Source organism: Myotis myotis, unplaced genomic scaffold (assembly GCF_014108235.1).
Source record: "Myotis myotis isolate mMyoMyo1 unplaced genomic scaffold, mMyoMyo1.p scaffold_m19_p_45, whole genome shotgun sequence".
In the NCBI taxonomy this organism is placed as follows: domain Eukaryota; kingdom Metazoa; phylum Chordata; class Mammalia; order Chiroptera; family Vespertilionidae; genus Myotis; species Myotis myotis.
In genome coordinates, this window is record NW_023416352.1 from 388,231 (window position 1) to 415,969 (window position 27,739).

Here is a 27,739-nt window from a genome sequence, read left to right on the forward strand (position 1 = left end):
TGTTGACCAAGAGGCCGGGTTGGGTGATGTTCACATACCGGCCTACGCCCGCCCCTGCCCCCACTCCAGCTGCCCTCAGCCCTGCCCCCCGAGCCGTGAGGCTAAGGAGTGCCAGGGCGTGTTCTGGAGAGCCAGGGTCCACTTTCCCAGCCTTGATCGTGAGTCATTCATTCCTTTGACGACCTTGAGCTCCTGAAGACTAGTGTCCCGTCTGAGCAGAAGCCACAGCAGAGGGAGGGGAACCGGAGGAGGCAGACCCAGCAGCCCCACTTGCTTCTCCAAAGCCCCACCCCCTGCGGCAGAGGCCCTTTGTGCGGTCTGTGAGCCTTGACTATCTGTGATCCGACCTGACTCCTCCACCAGAAGGAAGGAGAGAGGGAGAGGCCTTGAGCCCCCGGAAAGGAAGGAGTAGTTTGTATTTCAGCGTCCATTTGTGGAGCCCCTGCACTTACCTGATCCTGATAGGCCTTTGGGGTTACAAAAATGAAAGTATTTATCTCCAAGGAGGTGGCTGGCCCGGGCCACACGATCGATAGAACAAATTTTTTCCTGAGCTTGCACTTCCAGTGTATATAATATACCTACTATTTCGTATATTAAACATCAACTAAGCTTATCTGCTTGCTTATAGTTGTATTTTTTAGTTTTTGTTTTTTGTTAATCCTCATCTGAGGATATTTTTCCTTTTTTTTTTTTTTTTTTTTTTTTTTTAAGGGAGAGTGGAAGAGAGAGAGAAAGACAGAGAGAAACATCGGTGTGAAAGAAACGCATCAGCCAAAATCGGTTTGGCTCAGTGGATAGAGCGTCGGCCTGCGGACTGAAAGGTCCCAGGTTCGATTCCGGTGAAGGGCATGTACCTGGGTTGCGGGCACATCCCCAGTGGGGAGTGTGCAGGAGGCAGCTGATCAATGTTTCTCTCTCATCGATGTGTCTGGCTCTCTATCCCTCTCCCTTCCTCTCTGTAAAAAATCAATAAAATATAAAAAAGAAAAGAAAAGAAACGCTTCGATTGGTTGTCTCCTGCATGAGCCCTGACCAGGGACAGAGCCGGGAAAGAGCCTGCAACCAGGGTACATGGCCTTGACCAGAATCAAACCTGGGACTCTGGTCTGCAAGCCGATGCTCTGTCCACTGAGCCAAACCAGCTAGGGCAATCGTTGTATTTTTTTATTTATGTCATTATTTTAAAATATATTTTTATTGATTGCACAGAGGGAGAGAGAAAGAAACATCAGTGATGACAGAATCATTGATCGACTGCCTCCTGCATCCCCCTGCTGGGGACCAAGTCCATAACCCAGGCATGTGCCCTTGACCAGAATCCAACCCAGGACCCTTCATTCCACAGGCCAACGCTCTATCCACTGAGCCAAACTAGCTAGGGCAATCGTATTTTTATATATATATATATATCTTATTGATTTTTTTTTATAGAGAGGAATGGAGAGGGATAGAGAGTTAGAATCATTGATGAGAGAGAAACATCAATCAGCTGCCTCCTGCACACTCCCTACTGGGATGTGCCCACAACCAAGGTACATGCCCTTGACCGGAATCGAACCTGGGACCCTTCAGTCCGCAGGCTGACACTCTATCCACTGAGCCAAACCAGTTAGGGCGCAATTGTATTTTTTATTTATTTTATTTATTTTTTAAATATATTTTATTGGTTTTCCACAGAGGGGAAGGGAGAGGGACAGAGAGCCAGAAACATCGATCAGCTGCCTCCTGCACACTCCCCACTGGGAATGTGCCCGTAACCAAGGTACACGCCCCTGACCGGAATCGAACCTGGGACCCTTGAGTCCGCAGGCCGACGCTCTATCCACTGAGCCAAACCGGTTAGGACGTATTTTTTAAATAAAAACAAACAAGTTCCGTTTTCCTCCCCCCACTCCAGGGCGATCTTGGACGCCCCAGTTTGAAGAACACGAGCAGTTATAAATAGGACAGTGGCCAGGCGGGAGGAGGGGTCACAGTGCACTGGCCCCCTGGGGGATGGCCCAGCAGGCTTCATGGTCCCCAGGGTGCAGCAGGGTCAGCGGCGACTGGGGGCCACCCTGCAGGTGACGGCTCCATTGTAACCGCACTTTCCCTTCCAGGAGGAAAACGGTGCACCCTCGCCAGTCCAGACACATGGCCTCTGCCCGCGCTCCTCTCCGTTAAGTCCAGGCACATCTCAGTAAGCTGCACGCCTTTCTCCCCGATGGGGATAGAGGGGCGATCGGGTTTGTGGTCGTGGCTTCTCTTCACCTCCAACCACTGCCTCCCACATGGCCCTGCCCCTTCCCCGGGATGGGGCTCGTCAGGCACCGCTTGGCACGGAGAGGGTCAGATGATTGAAAGAGATTTACAGAGCGAGCGAGTGGCCTTGATCCAGGGGAGGCGGGAACGGGACTCGGAAGCAGCGGTGTGCTGGTCAGTGTTGAACGCATCTGCAGGCGGGGGCAGCCCTACCGGGTAGCATGTGCCAGTTCCCACGTGAAGCCACCCGACACCACCTTGGGAGGCTGATGCACACTGTCCAGATGCAGTTAATTCACCGCCAGAGCGTATACTTGTAAAGTGTAAGCAAGCAATTAGGAAGGAATGAGTTTTGAGTCTCCTCTTTCTTCTTTATATTTTTACTGATTTCAGAGAGGAAGAGAGAGGGAGGGAGGGAGGAACATCAATGACGAGAGAGAACCATTGATCAGTTGCCTACTGCACGCCCCACACTGGGGACTGACATGTGCCCTGACCAGGAATGGAACCATGACCTCCTGGTTGATAGGTTGATGCCCAACCACTGAGCAACCCTGGCCGGGCAAGTATCCTTTGTTTTTAACAAAATTAATTGTAAATATAATTTTTTAATAATGGCTTGCAAGTCAAAACCAAAAAACGATCTGGGGATTAGCCAGTAGATTCCATGAACTGTTTCGCGCCAGCCCCAGCGCACCACTGCTCCTTTGAAATTGTCTAGGACAGTGGTTCTCAACCTGTGGGTCGCGACCCCTTTGGCGGTCGAACGACCCTTTCACAGGGGTCGCCTAAGACCATCGGAAAACACATATATAATTACATATTGTTTTTGTGATGAATCACTAGGCTTCAACTATGTTCAATTTGTAACAATGAAATTGGGGGTCACCACAACATGAGGAACTGTATTAAAAGGTCGCGGCATTAGGAAGGTTGAGAACCACTGGTCTAGGAGCTTTAAGAGTCTGCCCTCAGACTCAGGGCAGCAGCTGAGGACTCCCAGGAGCAGAATCCTTATCCTCAGAAGCCAGGCAGAGCTGTCCCCAGCTGCCCCCGTGCCTGTCCCACAGCTCCCACCCCGCTGGCAGCGATCCAACAGGGACTCACCCGGGCGCCCCCACACCTTGCCTCCAGACACCACCGTGGTTCACCCGTGAGCTCCAAAGACTTCCCCAAGGCAGGAACCAGACCTGGCGCGCTGCTCCGCGGGGCCCGGGTCCAGCGTGGCGCTGTGGGTCACGTCAGACCCCTGGGTCCAAGGACACGGACCCCAAGTCCACTGAGGGGAAGTGACACTGACAGTGGCAATGTCGCTCACAGGCAGTCTGAGCTCCTACTTAGATCTTGATTCCAACAAACCAGTTGTTAAAGTTCTTGAGACATTCAGGAAAATGTGGACATCGATTCAATTCCACTGTCAATGTGATACTGGTATTGTAGTTTTATTTGTTTAAAAGTAAGTTCTTGCTCTTGCTGGTTTGGCTCAATGGACGGAGCGTCGGACAGTTCACCATCCTGGTCTCTGTGCTTATATAGACTTGACACTTTCCATAATACGCGTTTGTGAAGGGAGGGCCTGCCCTCCGCGATCTCCCAACCGCTCTGCCCCCACCCCAGGACCCTGGCACGGCTGGTCTAACAAGGGGATCAGGACAAAGCCACCACTACTCGCCTTGACGATGACTTCTGTCCCAGGCTAACCAGAAGGCCATGGGCGCTGAGAGAGCCCCTGAGAGCCAGCCTTGCAGTGAGTGTCCCCCTCCGCACACCCCCCTACACCCCCAGGCTTGGTGGGGTTGGAAACGGGAAGGCGGGCAGGAGGGCTCTGTGAGAAGGATGCCCCTGACCAGGGGTCAGGCAAGATCAGGGCATCACAGTAAGTCTGCCCCCCGCCCTCTGCCCCCCTCCCCTGTCCAGGTCTGCACTTCTGCCAGGGGCCCTGGGCATCCCCGGGGCAGGCGCCACCCCCTCTGAGACTCGGGGAAAGTTTTAATACCCCCACTCAGGGTCTTTGGGCCAACTCAGAGGAAAGAACGCACGCCCTGCCCTGGCTGTGCGGCTGCCGTCACCATGAGCGGCCCTCCGGGCCACAGGCCCCAGGGAGCCGGGCCAGGCCGCCGGCTGCTTCACACTCGACCTGAACCCCATTAGGATCATCCTTGTGGTTCTAGAAGCAAACCAGACACGGCAGGGTTTCCTCCCGGAGACCGTTTCTGTCCGGAAGGATTGACATTTTGTCTGGAAACTCCATCATGAAACCGGACTATCCCACCATTAACTGAAGCAGACATACTCGACCTGGGGAGGCCCAGGCCTGTCCCCCCAGCGGCCACGCCCCCGGTTCTCACAGTGTGTCTGCAGCTCCTACCACAAGCTCAGGGAACCTATTCCAGACGTGTCATCTAACCCGTCCCACCTCACTCCATACCCTACCTTTAGCCCTAATGCCCGTCTCAGTATTGCCAGCAGCGGCTCTGAAGGTCTGGTTACTTCTGCCAAAGCGGTCCCCAAATGACTCAATCTCCCATCCCCCAAACCACCTCTGTCCTGTGGCCTTCCTGCCCGCTGCACCCAGGTCCCCATCCTGGACCGTGTCCAGTCACCCTTGGGAGTTCCATCCACCCTCGCCCTGACCCCACAAACAGCGGGCAGTGTCTGCAGACACCTGTGGTGTCACAGCCTGAGGGGCCGGTCGCTACTGGCATCTGGTGGGTAGAGGCCAGTGATGCTGCCCAACACTCCACAGTGCAGGGGGCGACCCCCACCAAGATGGCCCAAGTGGCAGCAGCGCTGGGGAGGAGAGCCCAGCTGTGGCCGGGCAGGGCGGGAGCCTCGCTGCTGGGTCCAAGCACAGACTGCCCTTCTCAGGGGGTGACTCCCAGCCTGGGCCGTACACTGTCAGGTTGTCCCTGGGCCTGGCTGGTGGCTCAGCTGGTTGAGCATTGCCCCGCACACGAAGGATCTCAGGCCCAGCTCCTGGGCAGGGCGCGTGCCTAGTTTTTGAGGGTTTGACCCCTCAGATTGCGTTCGGGAGGCAACCAATTGGTGTTTCTCTCTCACATCGATGTGTTCTCTCTCTCTCTCTCTCTCTCTCTCTCTCTCTCTCTCTCTCTCTCTCTCTCCCCCCCCCCCTCTCCCCCCCTCCCCCTTTCCCTTCTCTCTAAAAGCCAATGAACATGTCCTCGGGTGAGGATTATATATATATTTAAAGTATTTGGCACATGGGACTGAAGGACACCCATAGTCATTTTATCGGGAGCAGGAGACTGGCCAGGTCCGCCCTAGGGAGAGCCCTCCTCTAACTCGAGGCTGCCTCCTGAGTCCCGCCGGCCTCCCCCACCCCCACCCCCGCTCCCTCTGACTCCTTGAATGGGTGTCTTGGGGGAGGCCTCACCCCACTCCTCTTCCTAGAGTCCAGGAGGCGAGTGGGGTGTGCCCAGAGCCAGAGGGACTTTGGAAAGCAGTCCTGTAGGGGGCAGACCAGGGGGTCAACTCGGGCCCCCCAGCGGGGCCCCCAGCCGCTCCTCACTCAGACCGCCCCCGGGAGCCCTGGGCTCAGCTGCCGCCACCGGCTCCGTGTCCTTATTTGCTCCGTGTGGGACTTTGCCATGAGGCCGAGGAGCACTGGGGCCCCTGGGCAGGGGGCACCTGCCCATTCCCACCGGGGGGCCCGGGACACCCGCCTTCCCCGCCCTGGGCCAGGTTCCGCTCCCTCTGGGGTGTCTGGGGCTAGAGAGCGTCTTTGCTCGAGGTACAGCTGCTGAGACCTAGCCGGCGGCACCCGCCTCCTCCAGGTCACTGTGAGTGCGGCAGGCGGGGGTGCCCTGGCCACCCCTCGCCACCCCTCGCCCCAGCTCCTCTCTGTCCAGCGCAGCCTGTGAGGCCCCGGGGAGGCCGAGCACCGAGCGGAGGGCCCTCGGGCGGGCGTCCCTGGGACCGTCCCTCTCGCTGCTGTTGCCCGACCGTGCCCTCGGCCTCCGAGCTCTGTCCTTCCTGGCCGCTGCCTCCCGCCCCCCAGCCCTGCATCATGCGTTTCTGACTCACTCGGATGCACCACCCCCCCCCCCCCCGCCCTCCATCAGACCACATCCCTCTCTGATTTACTGCTCGGGCTTTCCAGCCCTCTTCCTGCTGAGGCCCTCGGCCTCTCCTCCCCCCCCTCCTCCCCAAAAATCCCCCGAACTGGCTCTCCACCCCCACCCCCTGCCGGGGACCCGCCATGTTCCCCCTGACAGAGCCCTCCACAGCCACGAGGCCCCTGCTGCCTGGGTGGGACTCCCTTTTTTCTTTCTTTTTTTTTTTTTTAATATATATTTTATTGATTTTTTTACAGAGAGGAAGGGAGAGAGATAGAGAGAAACATCGATGAGAGAGAAACATCGATCAGCTGCCTCCTGCACATCTCCCACTGGGGATGTGCCCGCAACCCAGGTACATGCCCTTGACCGGAATCGAACCTGGGACCTTTCAGTCCGCAGGCCGACGCTCTATCCACTGAGCCAAACCGGTTTCGGCCTTTTTTCTTTCTTTTTAATGTTTTCACTGATTTGGGAGAGAGAGAGAGGGAGAGGGAGGGAGAGAGAAACATCAATGTGAGAGAGAATCATCCATCCGTTGCCTCCTGTACACACCCAACCAGGGATGCAGCCTGCAACCCCAGCCCCTGCCCCGACTGGGAATTGAACCGGCAGCCTTTGGGTGCATGGGATGACGCCCAACCGACCGAGCCCCCCGGGCCAGGGTCCGTGTGGGGATTCCTGGTAGCGGGTCCTCTTGTTCTCAGGGCCGGCCTCGAGAGAAAAGTGCCCCAGAGATGGGGCGGCAGAGACCAAAGGCAGAGGCAGGAACTGCGGGGCTGTTTCCAAGGTGCCCGGCCCCTGAGCTGAGACCGAGCGTTCTCCGTGCCGGGATGGCCAGGCCGGGCCCACGGGCACTCACTCAGGCCCCTTCCACACACACACACACACACACACACACACACACACACACGCGGTGGCAGCAGCTGGCATTTCCCGAGGAGCAGGTTCTGGCACTGGCCCAGGTGCTGGTCATGGACTGACTGGCTTCACTCCCTCGTCCTCCCACTTGACCGCTGTAGATGGACGCGGGCCGGGACTGAGGCGGGCTGGCCCCCGGCCCTGCCTCTGGCCACTGTGCCGCTGCCCCTGAGTCCCACGGGGCCCGGGTCATGGCTCCCAGCGGCCCTGCACAAGGGGAGCAGAGCCCATGAGCCCTTCAGGGCACAGCCACAGCTGGCACAGAGGGACTCAGGGGCCGTCACAGGGAACATATAGCCCGAGGCCCGAGACCCCTGGCCCCTGGCCGGAATCCAGGAGGGGGGAGAGCACAGAAGGCAGACACAGGACCCTGCCTCCAGGGCCCAGGCCAGGCCCTTAACGTGGCTCGTTTCGCATTGAGTTCCGGCCCTCCCACTGCCCCAGACTGTCTATTTGGGGCGAGAGGAAGAGGTTAGATTGATTTGCTTCCTCCCAACCCCCCCCCCCCCCCAGCTTCAACTGGGCTCTGAGGGACTCAGGAAAGCAGTTTCGTTTCCCAAAGGGAGGGCGGGGCTTGGCTGATTTAAGGACCAAGGAGGCGAGGAGGCAGGCAGAGGAGAGGCAGGGCTGCCAGTGCGCCATCCTCGGGCAGCTAAGGTACAGAGGAGGCTGGGAGAGGTGGACCCACAGACACAGAGACAGGGAGACGGGGGGGGTGGGGGGGGTGAGGAGAGGCAGACAGGCAGAGAGGGGCGACAGGGAGAGGCAGGGAGAGGGGTGCAGGGAAGGGGAGCGGAGGGCAGACAGGCGAACACAGAACAGGGGACTTGGGGACCGGGGTCAGGGGACACGTGCCCATAGAGAGTGGTGGCCACAGCGAGAGGGCTGAGGCGGGAGCCGGGCAGCCCCACAAGGAGTCGTGCTGGGTGGGACCGGCCCCCGTCACAGTGGCCCTTGCTTCCCCTCCAACCCAGACACCACCTCCCAGTGCGAGTCATGGCCTCGTTGGGTAAGTAAGCTGAGGGGGGCCCTGCGGGTGGGGGCGGAGCCTGCTCTCCTCCCCCCCCCCCCCCCATACCCATGGCCTGTCCTCTTCTCAGCCTGGCGCCTCCTTGCCCTGGTCCCCGTCCTCCTTGGCCTGGTGGCCTCCCTTCAATGGAAGACTGTCCGCAGCCAGGACCCCTTCGAGGTGTGCCTGCACGACCCGGACTATGAGCAGCTGCTCAAGGTGGTGACCTTGGGCCTCAATCGGACCTTAAAGCCCCAGAGGGTGATCGTGGTCGGTGCCGGTGTGGCCGGGCTGATGGCCGCCAAGGTGCTCAGCGATGCCGGCCACAAGGTGAGAGGTGCTGCTTGCCGTCTACCTGGAGTCTTTCCTGCTGCCGCTGGAGGGGCCTGGCCACGTCCCTGTGGGGGGCGGGGAAGGTGGGAGGCGAGGAGAGGGAGCTGTGCTTTCTGGGGTCTACCCAGAGGGAGCGTGTGCTGCACTGCATTGGGGGGGGCGGGGGGTTTCGACCCCCGGCCCCACTCGCATCCCGGGGGGAAGTCTGGGGCCCTCCACACTCCTGGGGGAATTTGTGTCGGTGCCGATGGACACCCCGCCTGAGGGGAAGTGCCCCCTGAGGTCTAACCACTGTCCTCTCACTGAAATCCAAGAATGAGGATCGGACCAGGCCAGGGGCTTCTGAGGAATTTCCCCTCCCTGAGCTGGGAAGTCCCTCTCTAACCTGACCCGCAGCCTTCCTGCTGCGTCAGGAGCTGTCGTGTACACGCTCCCTGTGGCATCTGTCCTCCCAGCAGCCCCTCCTCCTCCCCATAAAGAAAGGGTTTGGCTCAGTGGATAGAGCGTCAGCCTGCGGACTGAAGGGTCCCGGGTTCGATTCCGGTCAAGGGCATGTACCTTGGTTGCGGGCACATCCCCAGTAGGTGGTGTGCAGGAGGCAGCTGATCGATGTTTCTCTCTCACCGATGTTTCAAACTCTCTATCCCTCTTCCTCTCTGTAAAAAATCAATAAAATATATTTTTTTAAAAAGAAAGAAAGGGCCCCTGGTGGGGTCCAGGTCTGTACAGCTGGGGGATGGGAAGTGGGGGTCTGGCACAGGGTGGGTGGGGGGGAGGATGGTGTCAGTGGGAGGAGCCGAAGGGCCCTGTTCCATGCCCACATCCCTCAGGTCACCATCCTGGAGGCAGCCAACAGGATCGGGGGCCGCATCCTCACCTACCGGGATGAGAAAACGGGCTGGATCGGGGAGCTGGGAGCCATGCGCATACCCATGTCACACAGGTGAGGCCTGACCCAGCTCCCGCGGGCCCTGCTCTGAGCCCCGCCTCCAAGTCCATTCTTCTCCTGATCCCAGCCCCACCACTGTGCCAGCAAGTCCAGCTGGACCCCTAGCGAGCCCCGCCAGTGCCTCTGGACCCCCAGCTCTGCCTGCCCTGACCCGAGTCCCTTCCCTACCCCAAGCCTCCATCCAACCCCAGTGAAAGCCAACTCCCGCTCCAAACCCGGTCCTACACGGGACTGCCTTCAGCCTTCCAGCTGTTCCCATTTCATTCCTGGCCCCAGCTGCCCCCAAATCCAACCCCACTCCAGCCTCATGCCCCTCCCCAAACCCCGTCCCCAGCTGCCCTACCCACCCCCTTCCCTTCTTCACGCCCCCCACCCCCACCCCCGGGAAGGGGAACCCCGCCTCCCCTGTCGGACCGCCCCAGCCTTGCCTGCTCCCTCAGGATCCTGCACGCGCTCTGCAAGAGCCTGGGGCTCAACCTGACCAAATTCATCCAGTACGACGAGAACGCGTGGACCCAAGTGGGCGACATGAAGCTGCGGAACTACGTGGTGGAGAAGATGCCGGAGAAGCTGGGCTACGACCTGCGCCCCCAGGAGAAGGGCCACGCGCCTGAGGACATCTTCCAGATGGCTCTCAACAAGGTGGGCGCTCCCGCCGGTCCCGCAGCCCTGCCCCCCACGCTGTCGTCCTGCGCCCCCTCATCGTCCCTCTGGCCAGCCTTTCCTTCTTCCCCTCACGCCTCCTGGTCTCCCATGGCCGCCTCTTCCAGCTTTAGTTTCCCTGCAAACTCTGCCAATCCCCAAAGCTCCATCACCCTGTGGTCTCTGATCCCCTCCCTACCCACCACCCACACACTGTCCTGGACAGCCTCATCTCTTACATCTGTGGCTTAAACCTTTATCTGCAGGCAGATGTCTTCCAGACCCATCTCCTGAGACCCACATCTATGTCTGTCTCCCCCTGGCCACACCCAGGGTCCTGATACTGCACTCAGTCTCTTCCTCTAAACCTCTCATACTCCCGGGTTCCCCATGTCACAATAGTCCTGGCCCCAACTTGGGCCTCATCCTCTCCTCTGGCTCCTGCCTGGCCTGCCTGGAAGACCCCTTCCCCCATCCCTCACCCCCTACCCCCAGGGAACCCTGCTCATCCCTCAAGAACCAACTCCAATGCCCCCTCCTCCGGGAAGCCTTCCCTGATGCCCTCAGGGAGGAGCTGGCCCTCTCCCTTCTCTGGCAGTTCCTAATTGTCCATCTCCCCTTCCGGACAAGGGTGGGTGCTGAGTTCAGGCCATGCTGTGTTGGCACCTCCCAGTTCAGTGAGCCTAGAGAAATGCGAGGTGATGGTGAGGGAATGAGGGAGGAAGGGCACAAGGGGGAAGCCAGGTGAGCAAAGAAGAGGGCAGAAATCAGAGGCGGTCAGGAGATGAGCCTGGAGCAGAGCGGTGAAGGAGGACTAGCCAGGGGGAAAGTACAGGGTGTGGGGGTGGGAGAGCTGAGGGTGGTCTGGGCACTGGATATTGTCCTTAGAACCAGAGCTTCCTTAAGAAATGGTGGTCCAGGGGCTGGTAGGGGCCTGGGATGACAGGCTGAGGGGATAGAACTGCGGCTGCAGGTGCTGGGGAGCCCTGGGAAGCTATGGGCAGTCATGCCCCCTCAGCAGTGGCAGAAGGAATTCCACTTTCGTCAGTGCCCACAGTGAACCAGGAGGTAGTTCCTGGGCACCAGAATGCCACAGCACTGAGAGGGACTGTCCCTGCCTGCACGGAGCCACGCCTGGGGCGGAGGCAGGCGAAACAGTGCCCGCCTGGCCGAGCATTTTGGTGCCAGGTGTGCCGGGGAGTGAGGGAGGCATACGGACTCGGGAAGACGTCCCAGGGGGTGACATCGGAGCAGCAGTGGAGGGCAGGGCTGAGGACGGCATGGGCAAAGGCCTGGCGGTGTGAACGCGAGTGGTGAAGGCCAGCCATGAGCAGGAGCAGGAAGAGAACCCGGATTTGGACCCCAGGCCCAGCCCCGCCATCCTGCCCCTCAGCTCCAGCTGTCTGCTTGTTCCCCTGCAGGCCATCATCGATATCAGGAAAATGGGCTGCAGAAAGGCCATGAGGAAGTTCGACAAGTTGACACTCCTGGTGAGGGGGGGTCTCCGGGTCCCTGTCTGAAACCAGGAGCAGGAGGGCGCCCGTGGGCTTTGGCCCTGGAGCCAGAGGGCAGGATCCCGGGACACAGCCCTGGCGACCTCCTGCCTGGCCATGGGGTTGGACATGCCCTCTCGGGGCTTCCCTTTCCTCATCTGTCACAAGAGGAGGGGGACCGGATCTCTAAGGTCCAGGGAACCTAAGCTCTCCTCGCATCAGGGGATGGGGAGGCTGAGCTGGGAGGGGCCCTGCAGCAGTGGGGACGGAGCTGAGGTGCAATGCGGGGCCCTGACCGGCACCCGCCCCCCAGGAGTACCTCCTCAACGAGGGGAACCTGAGCCAGCCCGCCGCAAACCTCCTGGGGGACGTGATGTCCAAGGACCGCTTCTTCCATCGCAGCTTCTTGGAGGCCCTGCGGGCCCACGGTTCCCTCAGCGATCGTCTCCGGTGAGGGGCGGGGCCTGGGGCCAATGCGGGAGTAACGGAGCGGCGGGGGCCACAATATCGGGCAGGCGGGGCTGGCGAGAAGGGTGCAGCTTTTAGGGAGAAGGGGCCACGTTCACCCCACACCCCGGGGTCTGGAGGAAATGGATTAGAAAGGTTCCAGGAAGGGCGTGGCCCAGGCAGAAGGGGCGGGATTCTTGAGTCACATAATTCTGTGCTTTCCAGCCCCCGTTGGGGGGTTGGGGGGACTTCAGCAAGTGGGTGGGGTTCTCGGGGAGCAAGCAGGTGCCAATTATGGGCCGGTAATAGGGGGTGATTAGAGGGAGAGCTCCGGGCAGGTGACCAGCGAGCGCACAGAGAGGGGCCAGCCAGCGGAAAGGGGCGGGGCCGAGAGCCCGGGTCACGCTCCTGCCCGCCCCCCGCCCCCCCCCCCCCCAGGTACAGCCGCGTCGAGGGCGGCTGGGACCTGCTGCCGCGCGCCCTGCTGAGCACGCTGTCGGTGCCCATCCTGCTGCGCACGCCGGTCGCGGCCGTGAAGCAGGAGGCGCACGAGGTGCACGTGCACATCGGGACCTGGCACCGGGATCGGAACCAGAAGACCATGGTCGCCGACGTGGTGCTGCTCACGGCCACCGGGCCGGCGCTGCAGCGCATGAAGTTCTCGCCGCCGCTGCCCCGCAAGTGGCAGGAGGCGCTGCGCGAGCTGCACTACGAGCCGGCCATCAAGGTGTACCTGAGCTTCCGCCGGCCCTTCTGGCACGAGGAGCACATCCAGGGCGGCCACTCCAACACCGACCGCCCGTCGCGCGTGATCACCTACCCGTCGCCAGGGGAGGGCTCGCTGCTGCTGGCCTCGTACACGTGGGGGGACGCCACGGCCCCGTTCGACGGCCTGAGCACGGAAGACACGATGCACTTGGCCCTGGATGACGTGGCGGCGCTGCACGGGCCGATCGTGTACCGGCTCTGGGACGGCACCGGCGTGGTCAAGCGCTGGGCAGAGGACCCGCACAGCCAGGGCGGCTTCGTGGTGCAGCCGCCCACGCTCTGGCGGGCCAAGGAGGGCTGGGAGGAGTTCGACTGGACGGACCCCTACGGTCGCATCTACTTCGCGGGGGAGCACACTGCCTACCCGCACGGCTGGATGGAGACAGCCGTCAAGTCGGCGCTGCGCGCGGCCGTGTCCATCAACGGCCAGACGCACAGCCCGATCAACAGCCAGGAGAAGTCCCTGCACAAGGAGAAGGCTCTGCACGCGGAGGACGAGGAGCCCGCGCGCGTGGCCGAGGGCCCCGTGGACTGCCAGCCCCTGTGCAGGTCTCACACGGAGACCACCTACCCTTCAACCCTGCGCGGGACAGCCACTCCCAACGCCACCAGCCGGACGCCCGAGTATTAAATTATTTTCGGAAAAAGCCTTGTGGTCCTGTCCCCTCCCTGGCTCAGTCGCCTCCCCGCTTTGCTTTGAGCAAAGCCATGCGCCAGGGGTAGAGGGGCCTCTGCCTCCCCCGAGCCCCGGGTGCTGCTTCCCTCTGGTCAATGGTAATCACAGGCCCGCCCGACGGTGACGACACAGGTGGGCTCGATGCGAGTAACAAAAGGCCAGACCCACAGTGGATCAAACACGAGTTTATTTTCCTCAAGTACCACAACGCTGGAGGCAGGTCCTCGGTGTCTGGGCAGCTCTGTAGGCCCTTCCATGTCAGTTATGTCCAGGATGTGTCCCTGCACAACATAAGGCTGCACCCAGCACCCCATCCTCACTCCTCCACCTGCCTCCACAAGCCCCTCCCCCACACCACTCACCCCCAAGGGCCCTCCTCTTAATCTCATTGACCGGGTTTGGGGTCCGCGGTCAAACACCTGCTCGGCGGAGGGTCAGAGGGGAACACGCACCACCCCCTCCCCTTCCTACACCTACAGGCGGCCAACGGGACACAGAAATGTCAGTTAATGAAACCGGCTAATCGGAGGGCGGGGCGGCCGGGCGGGAGCCCCGCCCCTTTGCTGGCTCCACCCCCAGCCCGTGGGTGTGGTCACGGGGCGGGAGCTGGAGAAAGTGCTGTGCAGCCGGGCAGGCTGCAGCCAGGCCAGCCCAGCCACTTAGGAGCCCACGCCGTCCTCCTCTTCCTCCTCAGGCAGGATCTCCAGGCTGCTGTCCGGCTGCGCAGCTGCGTCCGCGGGGAGCGGCGGGGCCGGCGGGGTGCGGGTGGGCGACAGCGGCAGCGGGGAGGCGGGAGGCGAGGGGCTGTGCGGCGCTGCGGGCGGGACCAGGCCCAGGACCTCTTGCACGTTGTGGGGCAGCTCCTGGAGGGTGGGGAGGGGAAGCCAAGTCAGAAGTTTGCGGGGCGGGGAGTGGGGCTGTTGGGAAGGTGGGGGACTCACCGTGCAGGCGGTCAGCTGCCGGTAGAGGGCCTCGGCCCTCGTCAGTACGTCCTCCACGCTCAGCTTCATGGTCAGCTCGTTGATGTGCTGGCGGGGGAGGAGCGGGAGTGAGTCAGGCCGGCCTCTGGCCCTCAACCCCCACCGCCAGAGCGCCCACTGAGCCACACAATGGAGAGCTGGCCCCCTTGGGGCACACAGTGTAGCTGGGGGGGGGGGGGCGGTCAGGGGAGGTCAGCTCTCCCAGGCTTCTTGCCAGGTGCAGGATCAGGAAGGGAAAGCACGCTGAGCTCCACCCAGTGGGCTGGCCGTCCAGTTCGGGTGCTGGGGGAGCTCACAAGCACAGACCACAGGCTCTGCTAGGACACCGCAGAGCCAGGGATGGGGCCGGGCAGGAGAACAGAGCTGGCCTCAGGGCTGCCCGCTCAGCTAACCTGCTCACACAATCCTACTCTGAGTACCGATGACTGCCAAGTACCACAGAGTCCCCTTCCAGCCGCTGTGTCCCATGTGCACCGTCAGGAGGGCGGGGTCAGCCTCACCTTGAGGATCTCATTGGAGCCGAAGCCTGAGAGCATGAGGGTGTCCCGCTCCATGTCCAGGATGGCGCAGGCCACCAGCAGGTGCAGATGAGGGCCCGGAAGCCCCGTCCACAGCACCTGGGAGCGCCGGAGGGAGGGTCACAGGCCAGCCTCTGCCTGAGGTCCTACCCAGGCCTGCCCCTGCCCCTGCCCACCCTCCCCAGCCCCCACCCACGCCGGCTGCCCACCTCCCACAGCCGAAGAACATCCGGGAAAGGGAATTCCCTCTTGAACCAGATGAGCAGCCACCGGAAGCAGAAGCAGAGAGAGCCAGAGTCCTGGGAGTCTAGAGGAGGACAGCAGTGGAGGGTGGTGCTAAGCAAACAGCAAGCTCACAACCAGTGCCCGCCCCGTCCCAATTCACAGTGTGCCCGTCGGATGGCAACTAAGACCCAGCGGTGAGACCCTGCACCAGGCGAGGTGGTAACTCCTGCCCCATGTGGGAAGCCTCTGGGCCAAGGCAGGAATGCCGTGTCAGCGGGAACCGTCCCCATCCTGCCTTCCAAACCCCGGCGAGGTGAGCCGTCCCGTGCTTTCCACACACACACGGAGGGACAGTGAGGCCCAAGAGGCGTGAGAGAACGTCGAGCAAACACGGGAACTGGTAGAACTTTCCCGGGAAGTAGCGACGGGGACAGACATTTCAAAAGCTGTAAAAATATCTACTGCCCGAGATACAATCTCACTTCCTCGAATTTTACCTAAAGAAATTATCCAGACTCTATTTGTCATGATGAAAAACTGCAAATGTCCAGGTCGGGTCAAATCTGTTCTTGTACATCATCTTAAGTCATGAAGACGGATAAAACGCTGTGCGGTCAATACAAGTGGTGGTTCTCAACCTTCCTGATGCCGCGACCCTTTCATACAGCTCCTCATGTTGTGGTGGCCCCCAACCATAAAATTATTTTCGTTGCTACTTCATCACTGTAATGTTGCTACTGTTATGAATCGTCATATAAATATCTGATAGGATGTATTTTCATTGTTCATGACCCGCAGGTTGAGAACCGCTAGTTAGAACATTTTTAATGGCCCTGCCAGGGTGGCTCACTTGATTGGATGTCATCCTGGGCACCAGAAGGTTGCTGGTTCGAGTGCCAGTCAGGGCACATGCCTAGGTTGCAGGTTCAATCCCTGGTAGGGGGCTTGCAGGAGGCAGCCAATCAAGGTTTTACTCACACCAACGTTTCTAGCTCTTTCCCTCTCCCTTCCTCTCTCTCTTAAAAAAAAAAAGTCAATAAGAAAATCTTTAAAAGAAACTTTTTTGTTGTTGTTATTCCCTATCCGAGTATATTTTTCCATTGATTTTTGAGAGTGGAAGGGAGGACGAGAGACAGAAAAACATTGATGTGCTCACATCAATTGGTTGCCTCCCACACTCAACCCAACCAGGGCTGGGGATCAAGCCTGGGCCCTCCCAGCTGGGGCTAAAAGAAACTTTTTTTAACGCCTGCAACCCGGGCATGTGCCCTTGACCAGAATCGAACCCAGGACCCTTCAGTTTGCAGGCCGACGTTCTATCCTCTGAGCCAAACCGGCCAGGGCAACTAAAAGAACCTTTTAATGACACAGGCAGCTAATGTGCAGGTGTCCCCAGAACTGGCATGAGCTTTCTAGGTCTTGGTTTCCGTTCCAATCTATCTCCCTCCCCCACAGTGAGCCTACACTTCACGGAAGAAAAACCGTAAGTAAGCTAACTTGTCACCTGCATCAAAAGAATACTACTATCAACAACAACAATTTTCTTCCTCTTATCTGAATTTCTTGCATTTTTTACACTGAACAAATTCCAAGACACATTTTAAGGCCAGAATGCAGCAGTCCCAGTGCCAGGAGTCCAGAGAACCAGTTTCCAACCCCGGGTTCAAGGCGGGTGGGAGTTCCCCCAGGAGCCGGGACTGATGGCGGCAGGCGGGGAGCGGCGCCTGGATGCGCAGGCGCACACCTGCATTTCGGGGTCTGCTCCAAGCCCCCACCCTGCTTTCACCGGTAGGTCTTGGACTCTGGGTGGTGCCAGATGTTTCTCTTTTTAGGATCAGGACCAAATGTCCTGGACACCATCCGGGGCTGCTCATTCCCAGAGGCTCTGTGACGACACCTTTGTCCCTGCTGTTCCCCCACCCCCGCCCGCCCCCCGAGACACATACCCAGGAAGTCACAGAGCGGCGGGTCCAGCACCCGGAGGAGCAGCAGGAGCTGCCCGAGCTGCCGCTTCATGGTCTCCTGACTCTCCTCGAAGTTCCCGTGCTGTGGGGGAGGCACGGAGGCGTCGCACCCCATCCTGCCCAGGCGCCCGTCGCCCACCCCTGCTCCGAGCCTCACCACAAGCTCCATGAAGCCACAGAAACACCAGAAGGCGTCCACCTCGTTCTGAACGACGTAGAGGATCGGGGAGAGAAGGTCGCTCATGCCCTGGACGTAGCCTGTGGGGACAGGAGGTCAGGGACGGCCCAGGCCCTCAGCACCCCAGGGGCGGCGCCGCCCTGCCTGGGCGCCCACCGAGGTCGAAGTGGTACATGCAGTAGGTGAGGAGGATGTCGTTCAGCAGGCCCAGCCCCGGGTTCTCGGGACCCTCGTAGAACTTGTTGGTCCTGTCCGTGCGGCTCACGTCTCTCTCTGTGGGGACAGGGTGCAGGGTGCCAAGGTGAGAAAGTCGGGGGGGTCCCATCCCTGCTGGCCATTGGCTGCAGCCCCCCTCCCCTCTCCCCAGGCAGGTGTGGGCCAATCCCCACCACCTGACACTGGAGGGAGGGCTGCTCCCCACGCCCCACATCCTCCAGTGCTGTGGTCACTAACCAGCCAGACGGGGAAACTGAGGCCCAGGGTACAGTCACTGGCCAGGATCCCACGGTGAGAAGATGGCGAGCGGGGCTTCAGCCCAAGGAGCCTGGCTCTCCTCCCTCTCCCCTGCGTCGCCTCGGCCCCTCGGCCCCTGCTCACCCCCATCCCCCCATCCCCCTCAGATGCCCTCACCCCGCTCCCGGGAGGCGCGGCTCCCAGCCCCCAACCCACCGATGAGGCTGCGGTATCCGTGCAGCAGCGAGTTTCTCCGCTCCTGCTCGGGGCTCACCGACTTCCACTGCAGCTTCATCCGGAAATACTCGTCCCTGAGGGGCGAGGGGCGGCGTGAGGGCGCCTGCCACCTCCTCCGCCTCAGGCTCAGCCCCGGCCCCGCCCCAGAGCCCCTCCTGACCAGGCAGAGCCCCTCCTGACAGCTCAGGGCACAGACCTCCGGGTGTGGGGACCAGGCCGCAGAGCAGGGGCACAGCATATACAAGGGGACGGGTGGCCCACAGTTCAGCAGCAAAGCAGTGACCATGAGACAGTGCGGCCCCAGGCCAGACGGCAGCGCCTGTCCCCCTGCACAGGTGCTGCCCAGCACGTGACAGGCTCAAACCCAACGTGCGCCGTGCCACGTGCCGGGTGCCGTGCCACGTGCCGGGTGCCGTGCCACGTGCTGGGTGCCGTGCCACGTGCCGGGCACCCTGCTTGCCGCTGGGACGTGCGGATCAAAACCCGCCAATCAGCGGGGGGCGGGGCGCCGTGCCGGGCTCACTCACGTCTTCTTGCGCACGTGTGCCTTGTGCTCCTCGGCGGAGCCGTCCCAGCTGAGGTAGCCCAGGAGGAACTTCCAGGCCTCTCGCCTCAGGCCGGGGCTCAGACCCTGGGGGCGGAGCGGGCGGGAGCTCAGAGGGGGCCCCCAGGCCGCCGGCCCGGCCCAGCCCCCCACCAGCCCAGCGCCTCACTCCTGAGAAGATCCGGGCTCTCAGCTCGGGGACCTGCTGCAGGCGGCCCTCGGGGCCCACGTGGCGGGCCCACTCCTCCTCTGTGACTGGAGGCGCCCGCTCCACGGCCGGCCGGGGCCCCAGCTCCACCTGTGGGACACCACAGTGAGCCCCGACTGTGGGGGACCCCACAACCCTCCCCCGCCGCGTCCCGGCCACCTTCACGTCCCCTCAGCCCTTCTTAGCGCAGCAGACAGGTAATGTTCAGGGCGGGGCGGGAAGCAACTCCGTCCCTGGGTCAGGGACAAAGTCACCCCAAGTCTGGAAGGGCCCCCCAATAACAGCCAGCACCAGGAGCACAGGCTGTGAGCACCTTCCAGTCACTCACGCCACCCGATGAGGGTGGTGCTGTTATTACCCCCCCTTCTCCGGGGAAATGCAGGCCCCGCCCGCGGTGGCAGCCAAAGCAATAGGGTCCGCCCTGCTACTCACACAGGAAATGACCTCGAACCCAGGCTCGGGCTCGTCATCGGGGACCGGGTGAAGGTCGCGGGAGGCCCCCTCCGGGTGGGGCTGCAGGGCTCCCCGGAAGAAGTTGGTCACGCGGGAGAAGCTGTTGAAGGTGGTGGAGTAGGGGTCCTGGAGGAAGCGCTGGGGACAGACGGAGGGCTGGTCACACTCCGCCCGCCCCCCTTCTCACTCCCACAGCCCCCCCTCTCCTGGCACAGCCGCTGGGCCGCTGCTGGGGACTCACGGACACCACGTTGGAGCTGTCCTGGTCGAAGAGCTGGAGGTGGTGGAAGGAGTTGGAGAGCGCGGAGGAGTCGTGCGGGAAGACGAGGTAGAGGCGGGAGTCCTGCGGGGAGCTGGAGGGAGGGTTTGGTGACGCACAGGTGGAGGCCCCGCAGTGTTCCCACCTCCCTCCACTGGGGACTCCCTCCTCTCGGGCCTGAGACCACAGCTGGACGCCAGGGGTGGGCACGGCCCAGGGTGGATGAGGGCCTTCCCCCTCCCTGGTCGGGGGACTGACCGCCCCCTCCCTGGTCGGGCGCGAGAGGCAGCAGCCAGGGAAGCTGCTGGAATGTGAGGAGGGAGTTGCTTTCTGTCCGTCCATCCACCGGCTGCTACACCAGGGCTGCTGGGCCCTGAGCGTGAGAAACTCCAGCATCCTGGGACCGGGCCTGCCTGACACCAAACTACCCTCTGACGTGGCGGTTACCTGTGCCAATTAGTTCCCTTTTCCTGCCTCTGAATCTGTTTGAGCTGCTCCTCTCCCAGCTGAGGGCCCTGCGGCCGGGGAGGGCAGAGCCTGGCGCCAAGGGGCATGCTCACCTGGCCAACAGCAGGTAGCGGCTGAGGACGCGGAGCAGGGCGCGGGTGCCCCCGCGGTGGAAGTGCAGGGCGGGCAGGGAGCCCCCGGCCTGGGTCACCAGGACCAGGTAGGCCCAGCTGAGGCCTGGCTTGGACCGGCGGATGGACTTGAGCTCCCCCAGGCTCACCCAGAAGGCCCAGGAGTCCCGGGGGCAGCTGGGCTCCGCACCTGGGGGTGGCACCGTGTCGGGAGAGGTGTGGGGAGCCAGAGGGCACATGGCACCTGTCCTAAGAGCCCACAGGAGCCAGCCCCAGGCCCCGCCCTCGGGAGCTCTGGGTCACCTCACATTTCCATGGAAACACAAGTGAATAAAATGTGAACAGAGCCCCGCCCGGGGGACATGTGCCTGCTCCACATCGGCTCCCTGGCCCTCGCCCTGCCCCTGCCCGTGTCGTCTCCAACCTCTCTCCACTCCAGACCCCACCCTGGAGCCACACAAAGGGCCAGTGCCCCCGCCAAGTGCCCCTCAGAGCCAGGCTCTGCACTGCCTCTTCCTGGAAGGGCTCCCCACCCCCGGAGGGACCAGGTGCCTCCCTGGTGCCCCTCCTGCAGCACTCAGACGGCCTGGACTCCCTGGGGATGCCCGCAGCCAACCACAGAGCCTGGCAGAATGAGCAAGGCTGCAATCCCTGGGGACGCTGGCCACCCCCCCCCACTCTCCTGGGACTGGAAGGCCGGGGTGGGGGAGCCATCTTGAGTGTGGGCAGTGAAGCCCATGGCGCCATGACCACTGAGGGTACGGCGTCACCACCTGCCCCCCAGGGGTACAGCTCAGCCTACCCCTCGTGGGTTCTGAGCGGCGGGGCCGTGGCTGCACAGTGCTGATGACAGCCCAGTCGGGTTCGTAGCCGGGGTCAAAGGTTGGCTCGTCCTCCGAGGTGCAGGAGTCCCCTCCACTGGCATCCTGGGGAAAGAAGGGAAAAGAGAGGGGCTGTGGATTCAGTTTCTGGGTCGGAGCCGTGAGGCTATCCTGGAAGGTAGCCCCGTTGAACAAAGAGGGAAACTGAGGCACAAAGAGGGCACCAAGGACTGGGACTGGGCCAGGACTCCAGCCAAGTCTCCCGGTGGCTGTCATCAAAGCGTCGCCGCCGGCGAGCAGGTGGTCCAGCAGGCGGGCTCTGCCGGGGCTGCCGAGGGCTCAGTGCTGGGAGCAGGCAGTGCTCACCAAACCCCGCTCAGATCCCCACGGGCCCACCAGGACGTGCCCACCAGGACGGCTGTGACAAAGAAGACACTGCGGGGGGGGGGGGGGGGGTGTGAGGTGCGGCAGCCGCAGTGGAAAAGTCTGCGGTTCCTCAAAGCGTGAAACGTGGAATCACCCAGCACCTCCACGCCGGGCATGAACCCCAGAGAAACGAACGTAAATGCCCACGCGGGAACTCAGACAGTATTCCTAAGAGCCAAGAAAGGGAAACAGCCCAGTGTCCGCCAGCTGAGGAATAATCACAGCGTCAGAGCCACAGAACATTACTCGGCAATAAAGAGGAGCAAAGCTCTGGCCCACGCTGCAACACGGACGGACCTCGAAAGCACCCAAAGTAAAGAAGCCAGACACACAGGACCGTGAACTGTGTGATTCCGTCTATGAAATGTCCAGAACAGGCCGATCTGTGGACAGAAAGGAGACTAGTGGTCGCCAGGAGCTGGGAGAGGGGAGAAGGGGGAGCAACTGCTGACAGCTAGAGGATTTCTTTGGGGCACTCACGGCGGAATGTTCTGGAATTGGACACTGGCTACGGCTGCAAAATCGTGCGAATACTAAAATCCACTGACTTATGCAATTTAAAACTCTTAAGTTTTACTATAAAATTGAGCTTGTGGTAAGTAAATTCTATCTCGATAAAAGAAAAAAGTAGCCGGCTCACAGGTTATGAAAATAAGGTGAGGGGTGACGTTAGAATCACAGCAACATGAGAGGGTCCCCTGGTCTCCCCTGGAAGTCGCAGCAACAGATTTCCTCACGAGGCTGAGCGGTTCCCCACCCGGTGAAGCATCCGAAGGTGGGGAGGAAGAGGGCCTGAGACAGGGCCCTGGATGTGGGTCTCAGGAGAGGGGGGGATCAGGTTGCCCCCTGCACTCCCTGCAGCCCAAGGAGATACAGGTGTGTTCCCTGCCTGCACGGTCAGCACCTGCTGCTGCTGCAGCTGAGCCCAGTGACCAGGGAGGAGCCAGCACAGAGGTGCAGCCATAGTATTTTGGCAGCCACTACTGCCAAACAGAAAAAGCCACAAGCTGGCCGCCTCCCCGCCGCGGGCCAGCAGCGGGCCCCAGAGGCTATAGCATTGAGTATCAGGCTACAGAGCACATTATCTGCAGCCCTGAACACTGGGGAGGCATGTGGCTGATGGGGCTCAGTTGGTTGGGCATCGTTCTGGACACTGACAGGTTGCTAGTTCGATTCCCGGTCAGAGCACATGCCGCTGGGGAGGACTGCAGGCTTGATCACCTTGAGGTGCAGGAGGCAGCCAATCAATGTCTCCCTCTCGTATCTAAAAATCAATTTTTTTTTAAATCTTAAAAAAAAAAAAAAAACAACTGGAGAGAAATAAGCATCTTTCCCTGAGCAGGAGGAGCACACTGTGGCTAATCCCAGTGATGGGTGGCACAGAGGTGCGGCAGCTGAGGTCAGGCAGTCGCCATTACTGGGAGAACAAAGCCACAAGCACACCAGCCGGCCTCTCCCCCGTCACTCCGCCCCCACCCATCACCCCTGTACTGCTGCACTGGGATTTCATGGGTCTGGGGAACCCCACCGCCACATTCCCCCAGAGGGGTGGAGCCCTGAGACGGAGGCGAACTGTCAGAGGAGACGCCTATTCTGAGCAATCCTGAGAAAAAAGAGCAAAGCCGAAAGTATCACACTCCCTGACTTCAAATTATACCACAAGGAGACAATAATCAAAACAGTATGGTATTGGCAGAAAAACAGATACACAAACCAATGGAACAGAACTGAGATCCCCAAAATAAACCCCTATGTATATGGGCAAATAATTTTGACAAAGGAGCCAAAACACATCTAATGGAGAAAAGAAATCCTCTTCAATTAATAGCTCTGGGAAATTAGAAAGCCCTAAGCAAGAGAATGGAACTTGTCACTATACACAAAAACTAACTCAAAATGGATCAAAGACCTAAAAATTACATATCCCAGGCTCCCTTGCAGCTATAGTGCCAAACACAAGACAGAGTCTACCAATCCGATACACTAATCTCTGGAAAGTGGAAATTAGGTGAGGGCAACTTCCTGCCACTTTGGCCTGTTTGGCTGATGAGCAAGGAGGAGACTCATCTGTCTTCATCTTCCTGCCCTCGGAGAGGCAACGGGGGCGGCGGTGGGGCCAGCTCAGTCTTCCAGGCCCAGTCACTAGCTTTGTGGCAGCGTTGACGACTGTGCCCTTGAACTCGACAGCACCAATGCTGTCCCATATGCACAGCCCTCATTCTGGCAGTGGTGGCGGCCCCCTCACAAGGTGAGTGCTGTTCCTCCCGCCCTGGTGCAATTCTGTCAGCTCCACTCCTCTGCATGTCATCCGTGCTGCTAAAGTAACTGGAGACTAACTCCTGCACCCAACCCTGCATGACGAGAGCAACGACACCAGAAGGACACAGACTGGGTCTACCTGTGGCCATCTCTGCTGCTGCGCCCAGGCTGACGGAGCCCCCCAGCGATCGCTTCCCCAGCATTCCCTGCGGTTCTAAGTGGCCTACAGACTCACTCTGCTGCCAGAGGGAACTGAGATGGTATCTGTGGGGAGTCTGAGGACGGAAAGTTCCTGGTAAAAAAGGCACCTATGGGAGCGAACACCCTTTGGTTCACCTTTGGGTGTTGTCGAGGGAGAATATCATGTTTGGAGCTGTAGCAGGCCCATGAGGGGAGGGCCAGGAACTGGCAGGGACACCTGCCCACAAGACTGCCAAACCAGCCCCAGCAACACCATCTCTGCCCTCCGTGCTATTTGCAAAATAGCATCTCCCTGCCTGTCAGGCAAACAGCAGGATCACAGCTCACTGAACTCTCCTGGCTGGTGGGGCCGTGCAACGAGTTCTGGCCAAGGGGCTGGGACAGATCACTTCCAGGCTGGATTTTAATCTGGCTCTTTCTCTGCCACAAGGAATGGCGACTGTTAAAATGCTGGCCGTACCAGCAGCAGGCTCCTTGAGTACTTGTGATGAGCAGAGCTCACTGGCCAACCTGCAACTCACACGTAGGGTGAACAAACACAGTCAAAAAGGCTGGAGCTCCAGAGGCCCTTTGGGACCTAAAACAGCCTTGAGGATGGCTAGGACACGCACGGGGTGGCAGCGCAGGATGGAAGGACACTGGGTCCTCACACACGTGAACCTGTACTTCTGGGCTTTTTTTTTCTCTGAGAGAGATTTGTTGTTCCACTCGCGTATGCATTCATTGGTTGCTACCTGTATGTGCCCTGACCGGAGATCAAACCCACAACCTTGGTGTATTGGGATAAGGCTCTAACCACTGAGCTACTCAGCCAGGGCAGAACTTCTGGGCTTTTTAATGGGAGAGCAATGAGCTTCTACCTTGTGTAAGCCCGTTATTCCTATTTCTGTCACACACGCACAGCCAAATGCAACTCCTAACCAGTGCAGAGGGTTTCTGGGAAATTTCATTTTTCTTGACGAGGACAGATGTGGTTGGTACCACGCTCGCCCCCTTCTTCTTGCCTTAAAAGGTAGGTGCTCTGGCTGGAGCTGAAGCAGTTATTTACAGCCATGGGGGCAACCACAGTAGGTCTCAGTGATCCAGGCGCTGACGGCAACCATCAGAGGCCAGCAGCTAGACGGTCAGGGAGTCTGACCTCTTGGAGTGTTGCGTCTGTTTAACCTGCCATCAGCCTGGTTTTGTGTTCCTTGGAGCTGAACGAATCCTGGATGCCTGGCTTCCCTCCTGCTGAAGCCCACCTGTGGGTTTGCTATTTGGAAGTCAGAGTGCCAAGGACGACAACAGTATTCTCTAGACCAGCCAGACTGCCTTCCAGCTTGGTGACACATGCAAAACCCTGGTCCTTCTGCCCCAACTCCCTGGGGGGCAGGTGCCTGGGATCTCCATTTGTACCCCCAGGTCATTTGAGACCCCATGGCCCCAGCTGAAGCTTCCTCCTCTCCCCCTGGCCCATCACACTGCCCCCTCCCCGACCTTCTAGCCTCCAATCTCCCTGCATTTGGTCCTTTGGCCCAACTCACACATGCCGCCACCAGGGAGCTTTCTACAGTCACACCTTTCTCCTCCCGCGGTTGCCCCCAGGCCCCCAGGACAGGATCCAAGCTTCGCAGCCTAGCATTTCAGGCCCGACCACCTTTCAGCAAACCCCTCTGCAGAGACGTCCCACACCCCCTGAGCCGGAACCCACTTCCTCCTGCCCCTCTCGTCTTCAGAATCCCAGCCCAAACGTCTGCCCCCAGGGAGAAGCAGGGCTCTAGAAGCAGCTCAAACACAAGTTCCAACAACCTCCTAGGTTTTTTAATCCCGGAAAAGGGGCTTCCTCTCCCTGTGCCTCAATTTCTCAGAAACAGAATGGTCATGAGGGCTTAGGCAGGGTCTGGGGGGGATCGTCTCTGGGTGCCAGCACCGTCCAGCACAGGGCCTGGCAAGGAGCAGCCCCAGGAGACTCGTACTGCGAAGGGCGAGGTCCTGAACTGGGGGAGGAAGGGGTGCCTTGGACGTGGGCGAGTAGCCTCGGTCGGGTCCTGTTCCCTCTGCGGACATGACGGCAAGGCTGCCCCAGAGGGAACGCCACCCTTCTTCAGTTCTTATGGGCTAACAACCGTGCCACCCAATCCACAGGCCCAGCTGTCTTCTTGTCCCAGCGGGGCTCTCCCAGGAAGCAAAGGGAGTACAGGGCAGCTGTCCCCACGGCCACGAACCCGCTTTCTTCCCGTGAATGGGCATCTTCAGCCCCATCTCACAGAGACAGGAAACCAAACAAGGTCACATCTGCCCCGAAGGTAGGTCTGGGACTGCACCCAGCACTTCCAAGTGCCTTCCACTGCCTGGGCCTAGGACAACGCCAGTGGAGAAGCGGCAAGCGAGGGAAGCCTACCTTCTTGGAGAAGAGGATCTGGGTGGAATCTCCAGCCTCCTCCACCGGAGCCCAGTGCAGAAGGACGTCGTTGTCCTGAGGGAGGGGGGGAGAGGTTAGAGGGGCTCCCCTCCTAACTCCCCAAACCATACTGGCAAACTTCTTCCCCGTTTTAGGCTTTCAGCTTGACAAAGTCTTGCCCCTCTCTCCAGTCCCCACCCCGTCCATCCTCCTAAGGCAGCGGTTCTCAACCTGTGGGTCGCCAACCTGTGGGCCGCGACCCCTTTGGGGGTCGAACGACCCTTTCACAGGGGTCATCTAAGACCATCGGAAAACACATATATAATTACGTATCGTTTTTGTGATGAATCACTATGCTTTAATTATGTTCAATTTGTAACAATGAAAATACATCCAGCGCATCAGATATTTACATGACGATTCATAACAGCAGCAAAATTACAGTTATGAAGTAGCAACGAAAATAATTTTATGGTTGTGGGTCACCACAACATGAGGAACTGTATGAAAGGGTCGCGCCATTAGGAAGGTTGAGAACCACTGTGTCTCATCGCTGACAACCAGATGGCACTCCGCCAGATGCAGCCTCCACCCCGCTCTGGTCCTGCCCGAGCCCTGCCCCCCGGCCCACCTTCTCCACAACACGGACGACGCCAGCGATGAGGGAGTCCGGGTCCTGGTGCTTCTTGGCGCTGGTGTGCAGATACACGCCTCCCTTCTCAAACACCACCTGAGCACGGAAACCAGTGAGGGGCGGGGCCCCAGGGCAGAACCACACCGAGGGGCGGGGCTCAGAAGGGAGCCAATGGGAGTGGTCCTGGGGAGGGGCTATCCTCCCGGTGGGCGGGGCCCGGGAGTGGCGAATCCCAAATACCAACAAACTAGCGAGGCGTTGGGCCCGGAGGCAGAGAAGGGGTCAGGGATCGGGGTTCGAGGGGGTGTGGATTCCAGAAGGGGCGGGACCTAGGAGAGCATCCCAGGGGCAGGGCCCGAAGATAAGGGTCTTCCCCGAGGCAGAGGCGGGGAAGGCGAGCGCGTTATCAGCGGATGGTGTCTCCGCCGGGGAACGGCCGGGCTCCCGAGGCGCGGCGCGGCCCGACGGGAAAGCCGCCCCAGCGGAGGGGCGGCCCCTCTAGACGGACGCGAGGGAAGGCCTCCGCCGTGCTTACCCTGTAACCGGCTCCCTCCATAGCCGCGGCCGAGAACCCGCTGACCCGGCTCCCTCCTGTTCCGGGTCAAGGTGCTGTCACGTCCGGATAGGAGCCTCCCCTCGGTCCCTGGAGAGTGGTAGCGCCCTGGCTCGTCCTGGAAGGGGAGTGGGTGTCACTATTTTCCTAAATGGGGTGGTGGAACTTGCGCCACGAGCGTTCCAGTCACGAGGGTTTCGGTCCCGGCGCGGACGGCGGGGGCGGAGCGAGGGTGCGCAGGCGCAGTGCCCCCGGCCTGACCGCAAAGTAAACAAGGAGGCGGGGCCTGGAACCCCGCCCCCGCGCCCCA

The 27,739-nt window shown here is 60.4% G+C and overlaps 2 protein-coding genes across 6 annotated transcripts in view; one reads left to right on the plus strand and one right to left on the minus strand.

Annotated features, from left to right (window-relative positions):
• The window catches only part of IL4I1 (interleukin 4 induced 1), a 33,666-nt gene extending 20,137 nt beyond the window's left edge, over positions 1-13,529 (plus strand). The window contains exons 2-11 of one of the 5 annotated variants that reach the window (XM_036307066.1): positions 2,103-2,182; positions 3,862-3,991; positions 5,412-5,430; positions 8,216-8,250; positions 8,342-8,580; positions 9,414-9,526; positions 9,973-10,174; positions 11,596-11,664; positions 11,981-12,117; positions 12,553-13,529. In XM_036307066.1, the coding sequence (XP_036162959.1) occupies positions 3,955-3,991; positions 5,412-5,430; positions 8,216-8,250; positions 8,342-8,580; positions 9,414-9,526; positions 9,973-10,174; positions 11,596-11,664; positions 11,981-12,117; positions 12,553-13,513 (1,812 nt within the window). In that variant the 5' untranslated portion in view covers positions 2,103-2,182; positions 3,862-3,954 and the 3' untranslated portion in view covers positions 13,514-13,529. Of the gene's footprint in view, positions 1-2,102; positions 2,183-3,861; positions 3,992-5,411; positions 5,431-7,761; positions 7,899-8,215; positions 8,251-8,341; positions 8,581-9,413; positions 9,527-9,972; positions 10,175-11,595; positions 11,665-11,980; positions 12,118-12,552 lie in introns of those variants that run through there. The other 4 variants (XM_036307068.1, XM_036307070.1, XM_036307067.1 and 1 more) reach the window with 4 other exon arrangements.
• Positions 13,530-13,723: 194 nt separating this feature from the next.
• TBC1D17 (TBC1 domain family member 17) lies at positions 13,724-27,632 on the minus strand. The gene is made up of 17 exons (XM_036307063.1): positions 27,412-27,632; positions 26,874-26,972; positions 26,243-26,317; positions 20,958-21,081; positions 20,138-20,345; positions 19,560-19,671; positions 19,298-19,456; positions 18,827-18,955; positions 18,641-18,744; positions 18,093-18,187; positions 17,580-17,696; positions 17,403-17,503; positions 17,228-17,327; positions 15,266-15,363; positions 15,039-15,155; positions 14,500-14,586; positions 13,724-14,421 (listed from the first exon to the last, which is right to left on the minus strand). The coding sequence occupies exons 1-17, from the start codon at positions 27,430-27,432 to the stop codon at positions 14,218-14,220; spliced, it is 1,950 nt and encodes a 649-aa protein (XP_036162956.1). The 5' UTR covers positions 27,433-27,632; the 3' UTR covers positions 13,724-14,217.
• Between the last annotated feature and the right edge of the window lie 107 nt (positions 27,633-27,739).

What these genes read in the sequence shown, in the direction of transcription:
- TBC1D17 (XM_036307063.1), bottom strand. Translation starts at nt 27,432, where the DNA reads ATGGAGGGAGCCGGTTACAGG. An exon ending in GCACACGTGCGCAAGAAGAC is followed by an intron (nt 18,188 to 18,640) that starts GTGAGTGAGCCC and finishes CTCGCCCCTCAG; the next exon opens with GGACGAGTATTTCCGGATGA. An exon ending in GCCGCTCTGTGACTTCCTGG is followed by an intron (nt 15,364 to 17,227) that starts GTATGTGTCTCG and finishes GTCCTCCTCTAG; the next exon opens with ACTCCCAGGACTCTGGCTCT.